Raw genomic sequence first — 17,122 nt, 5'->3', positions numbered from 1 at the left:
ATAATTTACAGTTAACTTAGCCAAGTGCTACTGAGCAAACCACTTCAATTTAAAACTAGTCACCTTTGTCCAAAATTTGAACTGAAGCTTTTTAGAAATTTGAAAAATATGATTTCTTCAGTTCTTTATTTTTCTTTTCTGGTACTTTTCTGCACTTCCTAGTTGTTTCTGAAAAAGGGTGTCTCAAAATACTGTGAAAATGGCTGTTTTTACATTATTCTCAACCTGAACAGAAGCAGGATATGCTATAAATCTTGGGACAGCCTGTTCTCATAAGACAGCCAGCCTAATTTTGTAGTCCCAAATTCAGATAAACATCCAGTCATCTGGGTATTTTTTAGAACTGAAGTGCCAAAATTCTTGAGGTTTGTCCATCACTATTTTAGTAGGGCTTTGCTAACCAATTATCTGAATAAAGTGGAGGGAAGTTTACAGTAATTATGTAGACTTTTGTAATCACATTACTGACATAATTATTTGCCCTTAATAATAATAAGAAGAAGAAGAAGAAGAAGAAGAAGAAAGAAGAAAAGGTATATAGCAAAATCTTCTCATACTTAATCTAGATTCCTTAAATCAACCCAGTTTTAACTTAATCCTAAAGAGGAGTCTGCCCGTAAATAAAATCCAAGGATGATATAACTCCTAGTGACTATTTGGCTTCCTGAGGATATTATCTTGCCACTGACCTATCCTCACTGGCCAGAAAATGAAATGTCTATGAAACAGATATCTGGGAGATGGAAAAGAAAAAGAATCCTCATTAAATGTTCAAAACACACTATAACATTAATCCCTCACCTAACACCAGATCATGTGCCCCTTTGCTCATGACACAAATGGGCCCCAAAGCTGCCCAATAAGGCTTTCTTTTGCATAGATGATTCCCCAGCTGGCACAGAGGCAGTATAGTGGGCTCTCTTCTATTCCCAGTCTCCCACCCAATGTAGGGACTGGGAGGGACCCTGGCCAGAGCACTTTGCTTTGTAGATGGCACTGTTTAGAGCAGTCTTGAGAATGCTCTAATGTATGCCAGGGCCTGAACTGGCTCGGGGATTGGGGAAGCATAAAGATGTCTTTAAATTACCTTGTTCCCACCCTCCTGGGGAGCTGAGGCAAGAATGGCTCAGTTGGACTCAAGGGCTGTTGAGTCTGAATAATTTAAATAAATGTAATAGACCAAATTCACTGAGGTAACTCCATTGAAATTAATGGGTTTCCACATGGGATAAACTTGGCCCATTAAATCTCTCTCTGTATTTAGAGTTGACAATACAAACGATGTGCACTTAAGGTTAATTATAGAATACTTACAAATTCTTTAGTTCCAGGAGGGCAGCGTGATCGATATGAACACAGATTGCACTTTTCCTTGGCAAACACAGAGGGGTACACAGTTAAAGATTTATACTACTGTAGATAGCTTCAACCTATGTTTCTATTCCCAGCCCTTGGGGGAATCAGGAGATATAAAACAGTGAAAGATCATCACTTTGGAAAACTAAGCATTAGGGCTGTCGATTAATCGCAGTTAACTCACATGGTTAACTCAAAAAATTAATCGCAATTAAAAAAATTAATCGGGATTAACTGCAGTTTTAATCGCACTGTTAAATGATATTTATTAAATATTTTGGATTTTTTTTACATTTTCATGTAGTATTCTGTGTTGTAATTGAAATCAAAGTGTGTAATATATTTTATTACAAATATTTGCACTGGAAAAATGATAAAAGAAATAGTATTTTTCAATTCACTTCAAACAAGTACTGTAGTGCAATCTTTGTCTTGAAGTGCAACTTGCAAATGTAGATTTTTGTTGTTACATAACTGCACTCAAAAACAAAATAATGTAAAACTTCAGAGCCTACAAGTCCACTCAGTCCTACATCTTGTTCAGCCAATCACTAAGACAAACAAGTTTGTTTACATTTACGGGAGATAATGCTGCCCACTTCTTATTTACAAGGTCACCAGAAAGTGAGAACAGGCATTTGCATGACACTTTTGTAGCCGGCATTGTAAGGTATTTACATGCCAGATATGCTAAACATTCATATGCCCCTTCATGCTTCGGCCACCATTCCAGAGGACATAGTTCCATGCTGATGATGCTCGTTAAAAAACTAATGCATAGTCATAATTAAATTTGTGACTGAACTCCTTGGGGGAGAATTGTATGTCCCCTGCTCTGTTTTACCCGCATTGTGCCATATATTTCATGTTATAGCAGTCTTGGATGATGACTCAGCACATGTTGTTTGTTTTAAGAACGCTTTCACTGCAGATCTGACAAAACACAAAGAAGGTACCAATGTGAGATTTTCTAAAAATTTCTAAAAAAAAGCACTCGACCCAAGGTTTAAGAATCTGAAGTGCCTTCCAAAATCTGAGAGGGACGAGGTATAGAGCATGCTTTCAGAAATCTTAAAAGAGCAACACTCCTATGCGGAAACTACAGAACGCAAACCACTAAACAAGAAAATCAACCTTCTGCTGGTGGCATTTGACTCAGATAATGAAAATGAATGTGCATCGATCCTCACTGCTTTGGACTGTTATTGAACAGAACCCATCACCAGCATGGACGCATGTCCCCTGGAGTGGTGGTTGAAGCATGAAGGGACATAGGAATTTTTAGGTCATCTGACACGTAAATACCTTGCAGTGCCAGCTACAACAGTGCTATGTGAATGCCTGTTCTCATTTTCAGGTGACATTGTAAACAGAGCAGGCAGCATTATCTTCTACAAATGTAAACAAACTTGTTTGAGCAATTAGCTGAAGAAGAAGTAGGACTGAGTGGACTTGCAGGCTCTTAAATTTTACATTGTTTTCTTTTTGAATGCAGGTTTTTTTGTACATAATTCTAAATTTGTAAGTTCAATTTTCATGATAAAGAGATTGCACTACAGTACTTGTATAAGGTGAATTGAAAAATACTATTTCTTTTGTTTTTATATAGTGCAAATACTTGTAATAAAAAATAAATATAAAGTGAGCACTGTACACTCTGTATTCTGTGTTTTCATTGAAATCATTATATTTGAAAATGTAGAAAACATCCAAAATATTTAAATAAATAGTATTCTATTATTGTTGAACAGTGCAATTAATTGCAATTTTTTTAATCACGCGATTAATCATGATTAATTTTTTTAATCGCTTGACAGCCCTACGAAGCATCAAAGACTACCACTGCAGCTGGATTGTCCGGCAATGTAGGGCATACGTCACAGCAGGACTGTAGGGATTTCCCACAGGAAGAGTCCTACCAAAGAACTCTCATTGTGGAGAAGTGTAAAGGCTCTACAGGGCCAAAAGCCAAAGGAAATCCATCCCAAAGAGTTCCTCATAGCAATAACATTAGGGGACAGATCCTTGTCCTTGGCTCTGCCCCTGCATCCAACTCAGGCAGCACAAAGGTAATGGTGAGTTGCCTTAGCACAGGGGTGGCCAATCTGAGCCTGAGAAGGAGCCAGAATTTACCAGTGTACGTTGCCAAAGAGCCACAGTAATACATCAGCAGCCCCTTATCAGTCCCTGCTCCCCGCTCCCAGAGCCTCCTGCTTGATCAGCACCTTCTCCTCCCTCCCCGCACCTCCCGATCAGCTGTTTCGTGGCATGCAGGAGGCTCGGGGGTGGGGGGAGTGAGGGAGAGGAGTGAGGGCATGGCAGGCTCAGGGGAGGGGGCAGGAAGGGGTGGAGTGGGGGCAGGGCCCGTGGCAGAGCCGGGGTTGAGCAGTGAGCACCCCCCGGCACACTGGAAAGTTGATGCCTGTAGCTCCAGTCCCAGAGTCAGTGCCTCTACGAGGAGCCGCATATTAACTTCTGAAGAGCCACATGTGGCCCCGGAGCCACTGGTCGGCCACCCCTGCCTTAGCAGGACAGCTAGGGATTCCCTTCTCACAGGGGAAATCCCTATTGGTGTAGAGCCAGCTATGCACATAAACCCTGCTTCAGCAAAGCACTTAAGCACAAAGTGTTAACTTTAAGCACATAGTAAAGACCACCCCTATTCAGCTATGCACATATTTAAGTACCATTGACTTCAAAGGGACATAAGGACATGCTTAAGTGCTTTGCTGAATCAGGGCCCTAGTTGCGGGAAGAGTTTTCTAGGGCAATCCAAGTGTCTATACCGAGGAATCCTGGTGTAAGACTGAGCAAAGGGAAATGTAGGCTACTAGGAAAATTTGCCTGACAGCAAAATATGCTTGTTTGTGCAATAGTCTCCCAAGGCAAATAACAGAAGCACCAAAGCTTGAGTCACTTAAATTTGAACTGGAAAAAGCACAAATCTTGCATAGCAAAATGCCTTTTCCAAGTCTAATTTCTGTGCCATGTCAGCCTTAAGAACAAGCAAAGTGAACTGTCTGTGGGCTGTCCTATTTGCCTCTCCTGTAAGGAAACCATTGACTGCCAGCCCCATGGAAAACCACATCCTGTTCTTCAGAGGAAGGTAGAGCCAGTCCTTAATTTGTGCCAGGGCACCTCTAGGCTTGGGCAGTTCATAAGCCTCTGCACCTCTGGGCTTGCTGCATCAGTTATAAATGTAAAAAAATTGCTTGAGCCCTGTCACCTCTTTCATTACAAATTAAGCACTGGTCATTGCAATTTGTCAATCAGTCTGATCTATGTTAAGAACGCAAGGGGAAGGAATGCCTTTGTTAGCGGTTAAGAATGGGAATGGCTGTGTGTAGAAGGAATCCACATCTCAGAATGGAAAATGGAACTTCTCTCCTGTAAAAAGTTTTGTTTGGAAGGTATTTTCATTAAGCAAAAGAGGACAAAACCCAATCCGTGTTTATTAAAGCGGTGGGTTAACTTGGGCCCATATCGATGTACTGAAATCTGGCGGGGATAGTGGGCTTACTGCTGTGATGTTGTTATTGTATTCAGGCTGTTAATATACTGAGTGTAGAATCAAAGTACTTTTTATATTCTATCAAAGCTACTGCAGGAGTTTGTTGTGGAAAATTCAAACATTTTTGACTGGTCAATACAATCCAGTATGTTCAATATGCCTTAGTTATATTTTCGTACAAACATCTATGACAAATTTTAAAGCACCAATCTCAAACAAGACACAACTTACAGTTGTAATCACAGTATCATTGATATCACATCTGTTCTTCTGGATTTCCAGAATTTTTCCCAGTCCATGGATAACCCCTTTGTCAGTTGCAATATTTGTGTAATTTATAGGTGCTTCATTTATGTACAGCTGTAAAGGAAATGCGGTCCATTAAAATACAGTAGATCAGCTGAACTGCACAGCAGTAGTACTGACTTGACACAGGAAATAGACTCAGCTGGGGGGCTATAACAAAAAATATTGCCCAAGGAGGTCCCAGACTGAAAGAGTGCTCTGGAGTGGTGATGGAAGAAAGAAGGAACAGCATAACATCTTCAGTTCTTCAAACCATCCCTATTCATCAAATCAACTAAGAACATGATCAGGTTTATGCATATGCTCGTGTCCCATTGATGTACTTGAGTGCTTTGCTGAACTGGGGCCTGTGATGGGGTGTACGTACCCTGGCCTGGGCTGGAAGGAATCAACACCACACTATGGGCAGAGGAAGTCCCGCTCCTCAGCCCGTACTCGGCATGCTCCAAATGCTATGCCAGTATAAAAGGGAGCGGCCCAGCTCAGTCCGGACTGAGCACCGGAGAGGGAGGACCTTTGGTGGCGTCTCCAGCTGAGGAACCATCACAGCCCTTGCTTGAGGGAGCTGGAGATCCTGAGAACCGGACTGGAGATCTGTGGCCAATGGGAATTACCCATGCTGAGGAGTCTGGAGACCCTGATACCCCATGGACTACAGCTTTAGGAAGCATGGTAGGAAGTGACCCAGGGAGGGTGGGCGAGGGGTATCTTCCACCCATGCGAGGTTTGCGTGTTTTGGTTGGATTCCCTACTGACCCAGTGGCAGACCACTCCACCGCAGATAGGGCCCTGGGCTGGGGCCTGGTGGAGTTGGGTGGGCCTGTGCCCCACTACCCAGGCCGCCATCCCCCTAGTGGTGGCCCCTTGGGTATTGGCCTCTAGGCCATAGTGCCCTGTATCTGGGGGCTGTTATATTGATTCTGGCCACTAGGCCGCACTGCCTTGTATCTGAGGGCTGTTATATTGTGTCTGGCCACTAGGCCACAATGCCCTGAACACAAAGGCTGCTGTATTGACTCTGGCCTCTAGGCCATGTTGTCCTGAACGCAAGGGCCGCTGTATTGACTCTGGCCTTTAGGCCACACTGCCCTGAACACAAGGGCTGCTGTATTGACGCTGGTCAGTAGGTCATGCTGCCCTGAACACAAGGGCTGCTGTATTGACGCTGGTCACTAGGTCACGCAGCTCCAGACCCAAGGACCACTGCTTTCACTTTGACTCTTGGACCTCAGTGTGGTGAGGTCCGAGACAGTCAGGTAGACAATAACCTCAGTGTCGTCACACCCACTATCTATCCTGGTAGGGGATGGGGTGTGCCTACACTGCCACAGGGCTGTATACTGTGACTAGAGAATAGGACCAAGAGCAAGGAGGTCTGGGTTGTTTTTCTGGTTTTGCCACAGATTTGGGCAGCTCCTGCCCCTTAGGTTCCTCATGAACATAAGGGTATTGTGAGGGTAAATTCACTAATACTGCAAAATGCTTTGAGCTCCTGGGATGAAAGGGGTTATAAAAACTACAAATCAATACTACTACTATTTTTAAAATTAAAAGAGAATTTCCAGAAAAGCTGTTAGAAATAGGATTAATGATTGCTTTGCAATGCAGGTCTCTAGCCACCAGATGTGTGAGACCATCATATTGTCTTGTAAAATCAGAAGCTAAATCTGAACAGCATAATTTAAATCCTGTCAAAAGTCCCTTCCAGTGTGACTTTGAATTAAGCAGGCTTTGTCTAGACCAGGGTTGGGCAAACTTTTTGGACCGAGGACCACATCTGGGTGGGGAAATTGTATGCAGGGTCAGGGCAGGGGGTTGGGGTGTGGGAGGGAGTGCGGGGTGTGGAAGGGGGTGCGGTGTGCAGGAACAGGCTCAGGGCAAGGGATTGGGACAGAGGAGGGCTGTGGAGTGTATGAGGGGGCTCAGGGAAGGGGGTTGGGGTGCAAGAGGGGTGCAGAGTGCAGAAGGGGACTCAGGGCAGTGGTTCAGGAGGGGTGCGGACTGCAGGAGGGAGCTCAGGGCAGGGGGTTGGGGTGCAGGAGGGGTGCGGGGTGTGACAGGGCGCTCAGGGCATGGAGTTGGGGTACAGGAGGGGTGCAAGGTCCAGCAGGGGGCTCAGGGCAGGGGGTTGGGGTGCACAGGGGTGCAGGGTGCAGCAGGGGGCTCAGGACAGGGAGTTGGGGTGCAGGAGGGATGCGAGGTGCATGCAGGGGGCTTAGGGCAGGGAGTTGGGGGGTGGGGTGAAGAAGGGGTTTGGCCTCCGGCCCAGCACTGCTTATCTAAAGCGGCTCCAGGGTGGCAGCAGCATGCACCAGGGCCAGGGCAGGCTCCCTGCATGCCTGCCCTGGCCCCACGCCGTGCCTCTCTGGGAAGCGGCCAGCACCACGTCCCTGTGTGCCCCCACGGGGGGCATAGGGCTCCGTGCACAGCCCTTGCCACGCCTCCAGGTACCTCCCCCGAAGCTCCCATTGGCCGCGGTTCCCCATTCCCGGCCAATGGGAGCTGCGGGGGGCGGTGCCTGGAGGCAAAGACAATGCACGGAGCCCTCTGCCCCCCTCCCCGGGGCCCCAGGGAGGTGGTGCTGGCCACTTCTGAGAGTGGCACGGGGCCTGCGGCACCACAGGGGGCAATCCCGCGGGCCGGATCCAAAGCCCTGAGGGGCTGGATCTGGCCGCGGGCCGTAGTTTGCCCACCCCTGGTCTAGACTGTCTGGAGACTCAACAGTATATTTGAATGGGATCTCTTGTAATATTAAGGTGTCAGAAGGCAACAATGAGTCAATAGCTCTTGTTGCCTGTATTTCAATTTAAGATAGAAGTTTCATTCCTGTAGTGAAGAAAACATGTTTCTACATTTAAACACAGACAGTAGCACCTGGCCGTTGTGCAGAAAGAATCCCACTTGATAGGAAAACCCAAGCATGGTCTCCCTGTGCATGCCATTGTGCATGTCGTTCTTCAAGAGCTTTTCCTCCAACACAATGTGATATCGGATTTGGTCCTCGTCCTGCAAGACACGGGGGGTAAGCCAGTGACGTGCTGCCAACGTTTTAACAAAGGTGCCCTCACTAAATGTTCAGCTTAGTTGGCAAACGGTTTGGGTGAAATATTTCTCTCATCCCCCAATGAGTTACATAGCACAGCATATTGTTTGCAGTGTTGTTGTAGCCTAGTTGGTCCCAGGATATTAGAGACACACAGTGGGTAAGGTAATATCTTAATAATTAATAGGTAAGTTGGTGCATTCAAAGATATTATCTCCTTTACCTCGTCTCTCTAATAACAAAGCACAGACATGTAGACGGGTTATGGGCCCTTATGCTGGGGACAAAGCCACTTACTGACTACCAGGGTTTAGGAAGAAACTTCCCCATGGGCAGGTTATTCCATATTGTCTATTATGGAGTTTGTTGTACTTTCTCCTTCAGCATCTGGTATTGGCCACTGGTGGAAGCAAACTACTCTAGTCTGAGCCACTACGGCAATTGCTATATTTCTGTGCATAGGGCTGGCCGATGGATTTTGGGGAGAGTTAGCAAGATTGATTGTTGGGCTACATCCCAATCTTAACTAATTCATTTTACATAAAATCCTGCATGTTGAGGAGCTCTCTATAGAATCATAGAAATGTAGGGCTGGAAGAGACCTCAAAGTCATCAAGTCCAGCCCCCTGTGCTGAGGCAGGACCAAGTAAACCTAAACCAGTGGTTCTCAAACTTTTGCATTGGTTACCCTTTTCATACAGCAAACCTGAGTGAGACACCCCCCCTTATAAATTAAAAACACAATTTTTATGTTTAACGCTATTATAAATGCTGGAGGCAAAGCATAGTTTGAGGGTGGAGGCTGAAGCTCACGACCCTCCCCCTTCATAATAAGTTTGGGACCCCCTGAGAGGTCACGACCTCCAGTTTGAGAACCCCTAACTTAGACCATTCCTGACAGATGTATATCCAACCTGTTCTTAAAAATCTCCAATGACAGGGATTCCACAACCAACTTTGGAAGCCTATTCCAGTGCGTAACTCTCCTGATAATTAGAAAGAATTCTTTTGCGTAGAATAAAGAATAAATGGACACAAATCTGACATCAGGAATCATAACATTCAACAACCAGTAGGAGAACACTTCAGTCTCTCTGGTTACTCAATAACAGACCTCAAAGTGGCAATTCTTCAACAAAAAAACTTCAAAAACAGACTCCAACGTGAAACTGCAGAACTGGAATTAACTAGATACCATCAGATTAGGCCTGAATAAAGACTGGGAGTGGTTGGATCATTACAAAACCTAAACTTAATTTCCCCAATACTAATTTCTCCCTACTCACACCTTCTTGTCAACTGTCTGTAATGGGCCACTCTCTTACCACTTCAAAAGTTATTTTTCCTCCCTTGGTATCCTGCTGTTAATTGATTTAACTCGTTAGACTGACCTCACACTTGGTAAAGCAACCCCCCATCCTTTCATGTATTTATACCAGCTCCTGTATTTTCACTCCATGGATACGATGAAGTGGGTTCTAGCCCACAAAAGCTTATGCCCAAATAAATTTGTTAGTCTCTAAGGTGCCACAAGGACTCCTCATTGTTTTTGCTGATACACAGACTAATACGGATACCACTCTGAAATCTGATTTTAAAATGGTTTTTGTGTGTCTTCAGGTCTTTTCCCATCTTGCTGGAGTTACTTTGTAACATACATTTTGTATGGTCAGGAATGCTTTGTTTTAGTGGCCTGTTCTGCTTGCAATGGACTTGTGGGATCAGGGGAATAATTTTCAAGAGCACCTGAGTCTACATCTACATTGCAAATAAGGATGAGTGGCAGCATGTCTCAGCCCAGGTCCACTGACTCAGGCTCATGCTATGGGGCTAAAAATAGCAGTGTAAAAGTTCCGGCTCTGAAACCCAGCGAGGGGGAAGGGTCTCAGAACCTGGGCTCCAGCCTGAGTGGGGAAGTCTACAGCGCTATTGTTAGCCCTGTAGCATGAGCACCACAAGCCCAGGTCAGTTGATCCAGGCTCTGAGATTTTTTTCTTTTTCTTTTTGCAGCATAGATGTATCCTAAGGGACTTAAGAGCCTAATTCCCATTTGAACGTCTTACTTTAGATGTTCCGCTTTTAGCAAGCCTGTTTTGTTTTTCAGGAAGCCAATCGATTTTTAACCCTGCTGTCACCTGCCCAGAAGGCCAATATATGTGGAACGTGTTTAGAATGTTCTTCCAATTTACATCTTAAAATTCATGTCATGTCATGCTCTTTAGGTCTTTCAGAGATTCACTCTAGTGAAAGAAATGACTCCAAACTATGACATTTGTAAATTTCGCTATGTCACTTGGCTTTTTTTCATGCAGTAATGTAGTTTCCACTTTGAATTCCCACTGGGTAGAAGTCCTACTGTTTCGTTTTCAGATATCTGATCTCCCTTAACTGGGCACTTGGGATGGGAACATTAAATCTCACTCATCATCATTTAAAATGTAGGGAGATATTTCCTGCCACCTATCACCAGCAGGCTGAGAAATACCCCTCCTGACCAATGTTCTGTTTGGGCCAAATTTTGCTCCCACTGAAATCAAGGATTGGGCCCTGTGACTGCTCCAAACTCCTCCCTCTAAGGTAGCGCTTCTATAAAATGGGAAAAGGTCAGGCAGAGCTAGCCCTCTGACCACTTCCTGCTTCTGCCTTTCAGGGAGCCGCACCTCAAACACAGGCAATCAGTGACTGTGGCCAAGAGGAGCCCCACAGGAAAATTGCAGGTACAATATATAGTGGCAGAAAAGCAAGAAATGAAACCTCCATATGACTGAATAATTAATAGGAAAAGATGAGGGATACATAGAAAGCAAAAGCCTGATCTAGTGTGTGCACCTACCAGTCACTGCTTGCTCTTGGTTTAATTACCTTTTAAAGAAGGGCCAAAATTAAAACCATTTTTCCACTAACCCATTCTTAACCCAAATTTCAAGGTGCAGTTACAGTGGGGATTCAGCTGCTAAACATCTGTTTCTGCAGTACCAAAGCCTGATAGACTGGCTTTTGAAAATCGAAATCATCCACAGCATTGCCCAACTCTACTTTCTATTCAGTTTAAAAGAAGAAACTTAATAGACCACCCATTAAGCTTTTTACATTCTGAAAGTTTGATCCTGGAAATACCTGTGTGTGAGTTGACTTAGGCAGGGCAGCTCAGCTGAGCTTAGTTTCATTCATGAGCGTTGCAGACTCACACTACCAACTTATGTCAGTACAACACCACCACTCAGGGGTGTGGAAAATCTACACCCCTGAGCGATGCGGTTATACTGACTTAACTCCTGGCATAGACAGCTTTATGTTGACAGGAGGGCTTCTCCTGTTGACATAACTATTGCCTCTTGGGGAGGTGAAGTACCTATGCTGACAACAGGAGATGTTCTCTTGTCTGTGTAGGTAGTGTCTTCATAGCTGCAGCACTGTAAGTGTAGACAAGCCCTTAGGCCTGAACTCTGTGAGGCTGAAGGTCTTGATGTTGCTGTCCATGTCTAGCTGCATTGTCATATAGTTAACTAACATTTTTAAAACCAGGTTCAGTTTTCCAAGTGAAAAGACAGCTCTCAAGGGATACCCGTTCAAATGCTCATTATGGATTTTTCCAGGAAGGTGATATAGAAATAACAACACTGTATCATTAGAGAACTAAAATAGTATTGGCACAGTTTTTCAGGAGGTTGACGTTCATGAACAAAAAAGGTAGTGTTGCCTAGCAGATAGATTACTAGACCAGGGCTTAGGAGATCTAGGTTCTATTCTTGGCTCTGCTGCTGGCCTGCTGGGTGACCTCAGGTAAATCACTTCACTTCTTTGTGTCTCAGTTTCCCCATTTGCAAAACAAGCATAATGATATCGCCTTTGTAAAGTGCTTTGAGATCCACTGAGGAAAAGCATTACTAATAACATTATACCTGTTATTTTCAAGTAGAAATGGACAAAACCCAAGAATGATAATTAGAACTTCCCATGATTTGGGGGAGAATAGCTCATGAACCCATCCCCACCTGCCTCTTTTGGTTTTAAGCCAACTTGACTGACTTTTTACAAAACCCAGACCCTGCTGTTTTATTCATTTTATTGTCATCCATTCTGTGGAGCACTAGCAGTTTTGAAACTGAAATGGTGTGTTCAGCTGATAAGACAAGACTTGTGTATAATACATACCAGAGTGGCAGACTTTTTATTCCTGAGGTAACTTTCAATTGCATCATTATTTGGGGCAAAAACTGTGTAAGTGTTAGCTGCTTCTATTTCACTTGCCAGCCTATATTGCTGTTGTGGAAAGACATAAAAAAAACAACAACACCTTGTAATGATATTCTGCTACCAGCCCAAACACACATAGTCTAGAGAACTACTTGTATTCTTAAAATAGCATGAATACTTGCAATAACATAACCCCTGAAAATGGAGTAATCAGGCATCTGTTCTAAGCGGGCCAGCAGTTTTGGCAATGCGCCACTCAGACCTCTGAGTGGTGTTAGAACCTGAAATCAAAGCATACAAACAATGTCAATATATTGACATATACCATGCTTGCAGCTGCAAGGACTGGAAATAGAATAAACTGATGTACCATACAATATTTTTCCACAGCTGTTGGCTGTTTCCCCATCCAATTTGTATTGCCTTGCTCAGGAGGCAAAGGAATAGAGAGCAGGGTGCTAACTTTTTAATTACATGGTGATGTACCTTATCAATAACATGGATGATTCCATTCGTGGCTGCAATATCACCAACGACAATGTTAGCTCCTTCAATAGTGATGTTCTGGAAAGAAAAGGACTAGGGTTTACTTTTAATCACAGTTACACCAGTTTGCTGATTGTGTGCAGCAGACTTCCACCTGTCTAACTGTTTACATAGAGCTAGATTGTATTCTTATCTAACGTGGTCAAGCAAGGTGCCTGGGAGACAGTAAGCATTCCTCCCCTGGCCTAGGCATTGTTAGGGCTCCCCAGATTCACAGTCCTGGAGCACAGGGACTGCACCCCTGATGATTTGCTCTGAGGAAACTGGTTGGGGAATAGGTGGCATTGTGGTTCTGTCTTCCCCACTAGAGCTGGGTGAAATTTTTCAGATGAATAGTTGACAAAAATGCAGTTTGTTACCCTGAAACTGGTCACCAATTGACACAAATAGCTTTGGCCAATCACAGAATGACTGGAAAAAGAGGGAGGTGGGTCAGTACTGGTGCTTCCACTGTTGGCCCCTGGTAATATTTAACCCAGTGGTTTGGGTACTTGCCTGGCATGTGGGAGACCTGGGTTTGGATCCCTGATCTAAAACCAACTTTTATGATTCACCACAAATTCTGAAAAATTTCCCATTCGGTTCAGTCTAAATCATACTTTTTTTCCCCAGGTGTGTTTTGTTTTTGTTTGTTTGGACGTGACACTGAACTGAAAAATCAGTTATTTGCCCAGCTCTGTTCTCTACATGCAGGCCAGCACAACTGACTAGCTGCATGGAGGCAGCATGCTGGCTTCTTTAAATAGGTGAAGTAAATTACTTACTTAAGGAGCCTCAGGAAGAATTGTGCTTCTGAGGCAGAACCTCCTGGTGCTTCTTTTGAGGTGGTGCACCGAGGCGCCGCTTCTCTTATTACGGCTTGCATGCTAAAAACACCATCTAGCCCTCAGTAATTTTGAGACGTCTGTGCATTCCCAAAGCTTCACTGGCCTAGTGGAACCTCTTCAACATGCTCCCCCAAAGAATACTCCTTCAAGGGACTAAATACTATGGAGTTTGCATATTCCCAGAAATGTGTATAGATTCCTACAATAAATCAGCCAACTTCTGAAGGCTACGTTGAGAGGTGGTCAAGGACACCTGGCTTCAGCTTATTTATCTTTAAAAATACTTTCAAATGATTTGGGACCATCAAGCTGTGCATGCAGTCAGCCAATGTAGTCGCATGGTATTGCTATTACCCTAATCCTCCCTCCCTCTCGCCTCCCAGTATTGTTTGTTATACTTGCTTGATATGTCTTGTGTTAAATTAGAGGGTAAACTCTTCAGGGTATGGATTGTGCTTTCCTATGTGTACCCCCCTTACAATGGGGCTCTGACCATTTAGGGTTTCTGTCTGCTACAACAATACCAATAATATACATATAAGAATTGATGAGTCACAGTCTGGCTGTCTAGATAAAGCAGTAGAGAAAACAGTACTTGTCAGAGAACCCAACAGTGAGAGAATGTTATAGAGAAATTACGTTAATGCCTATGTTATAGGCATCTTTAAATGTAAGCATATGCATGGGTATTAATATTATTATAGCACTACTGATGGACTGAGAGCAAAATGGGATTTCAAGCTGGCTGACAAGCGATCTTACCTCACTTTCTTTAGACAGATGCAGGAAATTGTTATGCAGAGATGTGGCCAGTGTGTCAGATGATAAATTCTGGAGGTCAGCAAGTCTATAAGCTCCCACTAATACATGATACCTGAAAGAAAATTCAGCTGGATTCTAATGTTTGTATTTTCTTACAGCTTGCAGATAAATAAACATGGCATTTCAGACCACGGTTTCTAGGTCAGATTCTGCTTTGAGCTACGCTGGGGTAAAGTTGGGGTTGTTTGTTCAGTGCATAGCACAGTTGGGCCTTGGTCTCAGCTGCGGATCTAAACACCACAGTAATGATACAAATAATAAATAATTGTCTTCAATGGGATTACCATTTCAGCGTAAAAAAGGAGAATCTGACTCACTGTCTTTAAGGATGTAAAAGCTGCCTTGCTGTAATGAGTTCAAATCAAAATGATATTTGCATTGAAAACCAATTCATTTAAAGAATCAGATGCATCAAATATTAAAGAAAACATCAACGTACTTTAGTAGGGTTGCAATGTTAGTCTTTGACATCCAAAAGGCTTTCTCATCTTGATCCATGTTTTCAATTGCTCGAAGGGAAGGCACAAGGATGGTTAAATTTGAAGTCACTGACAGCACTGTGTTTATTGAAGCCTCCTGAATCAGAGTAAAATATGTTATATTGTATATCCTAAGTTTATGTGTCATCAGGTGACCCTTTTAATAGGGTTCCGTACATGAGCTGTCCTGTGATTGGTGTGGGGAGGAAGAACCATTAAGTAGCCTAATGATTTGAACCAATGGCTACAAAAATGTGTGGAAAGCCAAAACAGTGAATTTTTGGTCCGTGTATGAAGAATAGAAACAATCTTAATAAGGATAAGAACCAATTTTAATATAACCATAAAAAACAAGTCAATCTACACAACTATTGTACTATGTCATTTATTTTATGTATTTGAATTAAAAAATATTTTGGTTACTACTGCTGCTTGATAATAGTTGCAACTGAAGTACCCATGAAGGGTAGGCAGAAGTATTTAAGAAACAGGATGAATAGAGTTAATAGCCATGAAATAGGTAATCTGCCTAATACGAGATTCACATGTGAAAGACAGGTTTCAGAGTAGCAGCCGTGTTAGTCTGTATTTGCAAAAAGAACAGGAGTACTGGTGGCACTTTAGAGACTAACCAATTTATCTGAGCATAAGCTTTCGTGAAGGTGCCACAAGTACTCCTTTCCTTTATTTGAAAGACTGTACATTTAAGCAGAGATTTTTCCAAGAACCATAAGGGAGTTATGCATCTAACTCTCAATGAATTTCAATAGGATTTGGGTGCCTAATTCCCTTCAGGTGCTGTTGACAATCCCAGTTTTAACATAGGGCTGTAGGCTGCTAATGTTTGAGTATGCTAACTCGTGTTTCATTTAGCAGTGTTGGGTCTTAGGCTGTGGAAGAAACCGGGGAGGAGAGATTAAGAGGATTAACCTCAGTATAACCTCTTTCTCATAAAACAAAACAAAATACCATCAGCACCACCAAAATTTGCTAATTTCACTCTTGTAAATTTCCATGGAGCAAGAGGTTCAGGTTTTGCCTTGCCCTAGCTTGTGTGCTGCCTGGAGACTGGCCATGGGCTCTTCCTAGTGCTCCTTCATCACTTTTGTCATTTCAGTGTCAAGAAAGGAGAATTGTGCAGAAACCAGTCCCTTGAAATAGCTGGGAATTGTATCTGCTAGTGTCATCTTTCAAGTCACCATTGCCACAAGCATCTGAGGGCCTCCCAAGTATTTAAAAATAGAGCTAACAATAACAATCTCCCTCTTCCTTCCTAGTCTGTAGGAAAAAACAGCATGCAGGTATGAAAATGTATAAACATGAACATTCCTGCTAGAGTATGAAGTTAAAAATATGCCCAGAAAAAGACCTCCCTGTTTGCTTGTCTTATCAAACACCATTTGATCCAGAGAGAGGTTTTCCCCTACCACCAAAACATCAGCATAGGAACATAGCTCAGGCAACCATAGGGCCTGATTCAAGGCCCACTGAAGTCAGTAGAAAGATTCCTACTGATTCTTATGGGCTTTGGATCAGGCCCACAGTCTCTTTCTGTGCAATATGCACAGCTAGCAATAAGTATCTAAGGGCCAAGATCTGATTTGTACAAGCTCGGATAGTCACTGTGCTTTGATTTGCCAGTTCCTGCTTTTTATGAAACTATTTTGCAACTGAAAAGGATATGAGTAAAGACCGATGACAACTGGTGTCTTGTTAACCACTTCTAGATGGCTAGGATTCTTACTGTGTTGGAGTAAAATCTGAGGACAAACCTACTTCAAGAACCGTGTACTTCTTATCCTTTAACAGAATACTTGGCTTGTGTTTCAAGACAATGGAACTGAAAAAAATAAATATTAGGTGGTATGTGACCATGGGTGTGGCGTGGAGGAAAGACTGAAGGGAATGGGGGAGGCTAGGGATTTTGATAGGAGATAATTAAGACAATACATATAATTGATTTAAAGTATTTTTGGTAGGTTATTTAGATAGCTGAGATTATAACTACAACAGCGCCATGAACAATATCTATGTA

General features: G+C 43.3%; 1 protein-coding gene across 1 annotated transcript in view; it reads right to left on the bottom strand.

The window, feature by feature from the left end:
* Window positions 1–17,122, bottom strand: part of STAB2 (stabilin 2) — a 137,008-nt gene that overhangs the window by 57,914 nt on the left and 61,972 nt on the right. The window contains exons 29-36 of the mRNA XM_073323666.2: window positions 15,048–15,184; window positions 14,549–14,660; window positions 12,900–12,977; window positions 12,596–12,694; window positions 12,372–12,479; window positions 8,048–8,179; window positions 5,099–5,227; window positions 1,315–1,371 (exon numbers count right to left, since the gene is read on the bottom strand). Coding sequence (XP_073179767.1) covers window positions 1,315–1,371; window positions 5,099–5,227; window positions 8,048–8,179; window positions 12,372–12,479; window positions 12,596–12,694; window positions 12,900–12,977; window positions 14,549–14,660; window positions 15,048–15,184 — 852 coding nt within the window. The remainder of the gene's footprint in view (window positions 1–1,314; window positions 1,372–5,098; window positions 5,228–8,047; window positions 8,180–12,371; window positions 12,480–12,595; window positions 12,695–12,899; window positions 12,978–14,548; window positions 14,661–15,047; window positions 15,185–17,122) is intronic.

This window comes from Lepidochelys kempii, chromosome 1 (assembly GCF_965140285.1).
Source record: "Lepidochelys kempii isolate rLepKem1 chromosome 1, rLepKem1.hap1, whole genome shotgun sequence".
Classification (NCBI taxonomy): domain Eukaryota; kingdom Metazoa; phylum Chordata; order Testudines; family Cheloniidae; genus Lepidochelys; species Lepidochelys kempii.
Note: the sequence above shows the minus strand (reverse complement) of the source record. Positions and strands in the feature narration are given on the sequence as shown.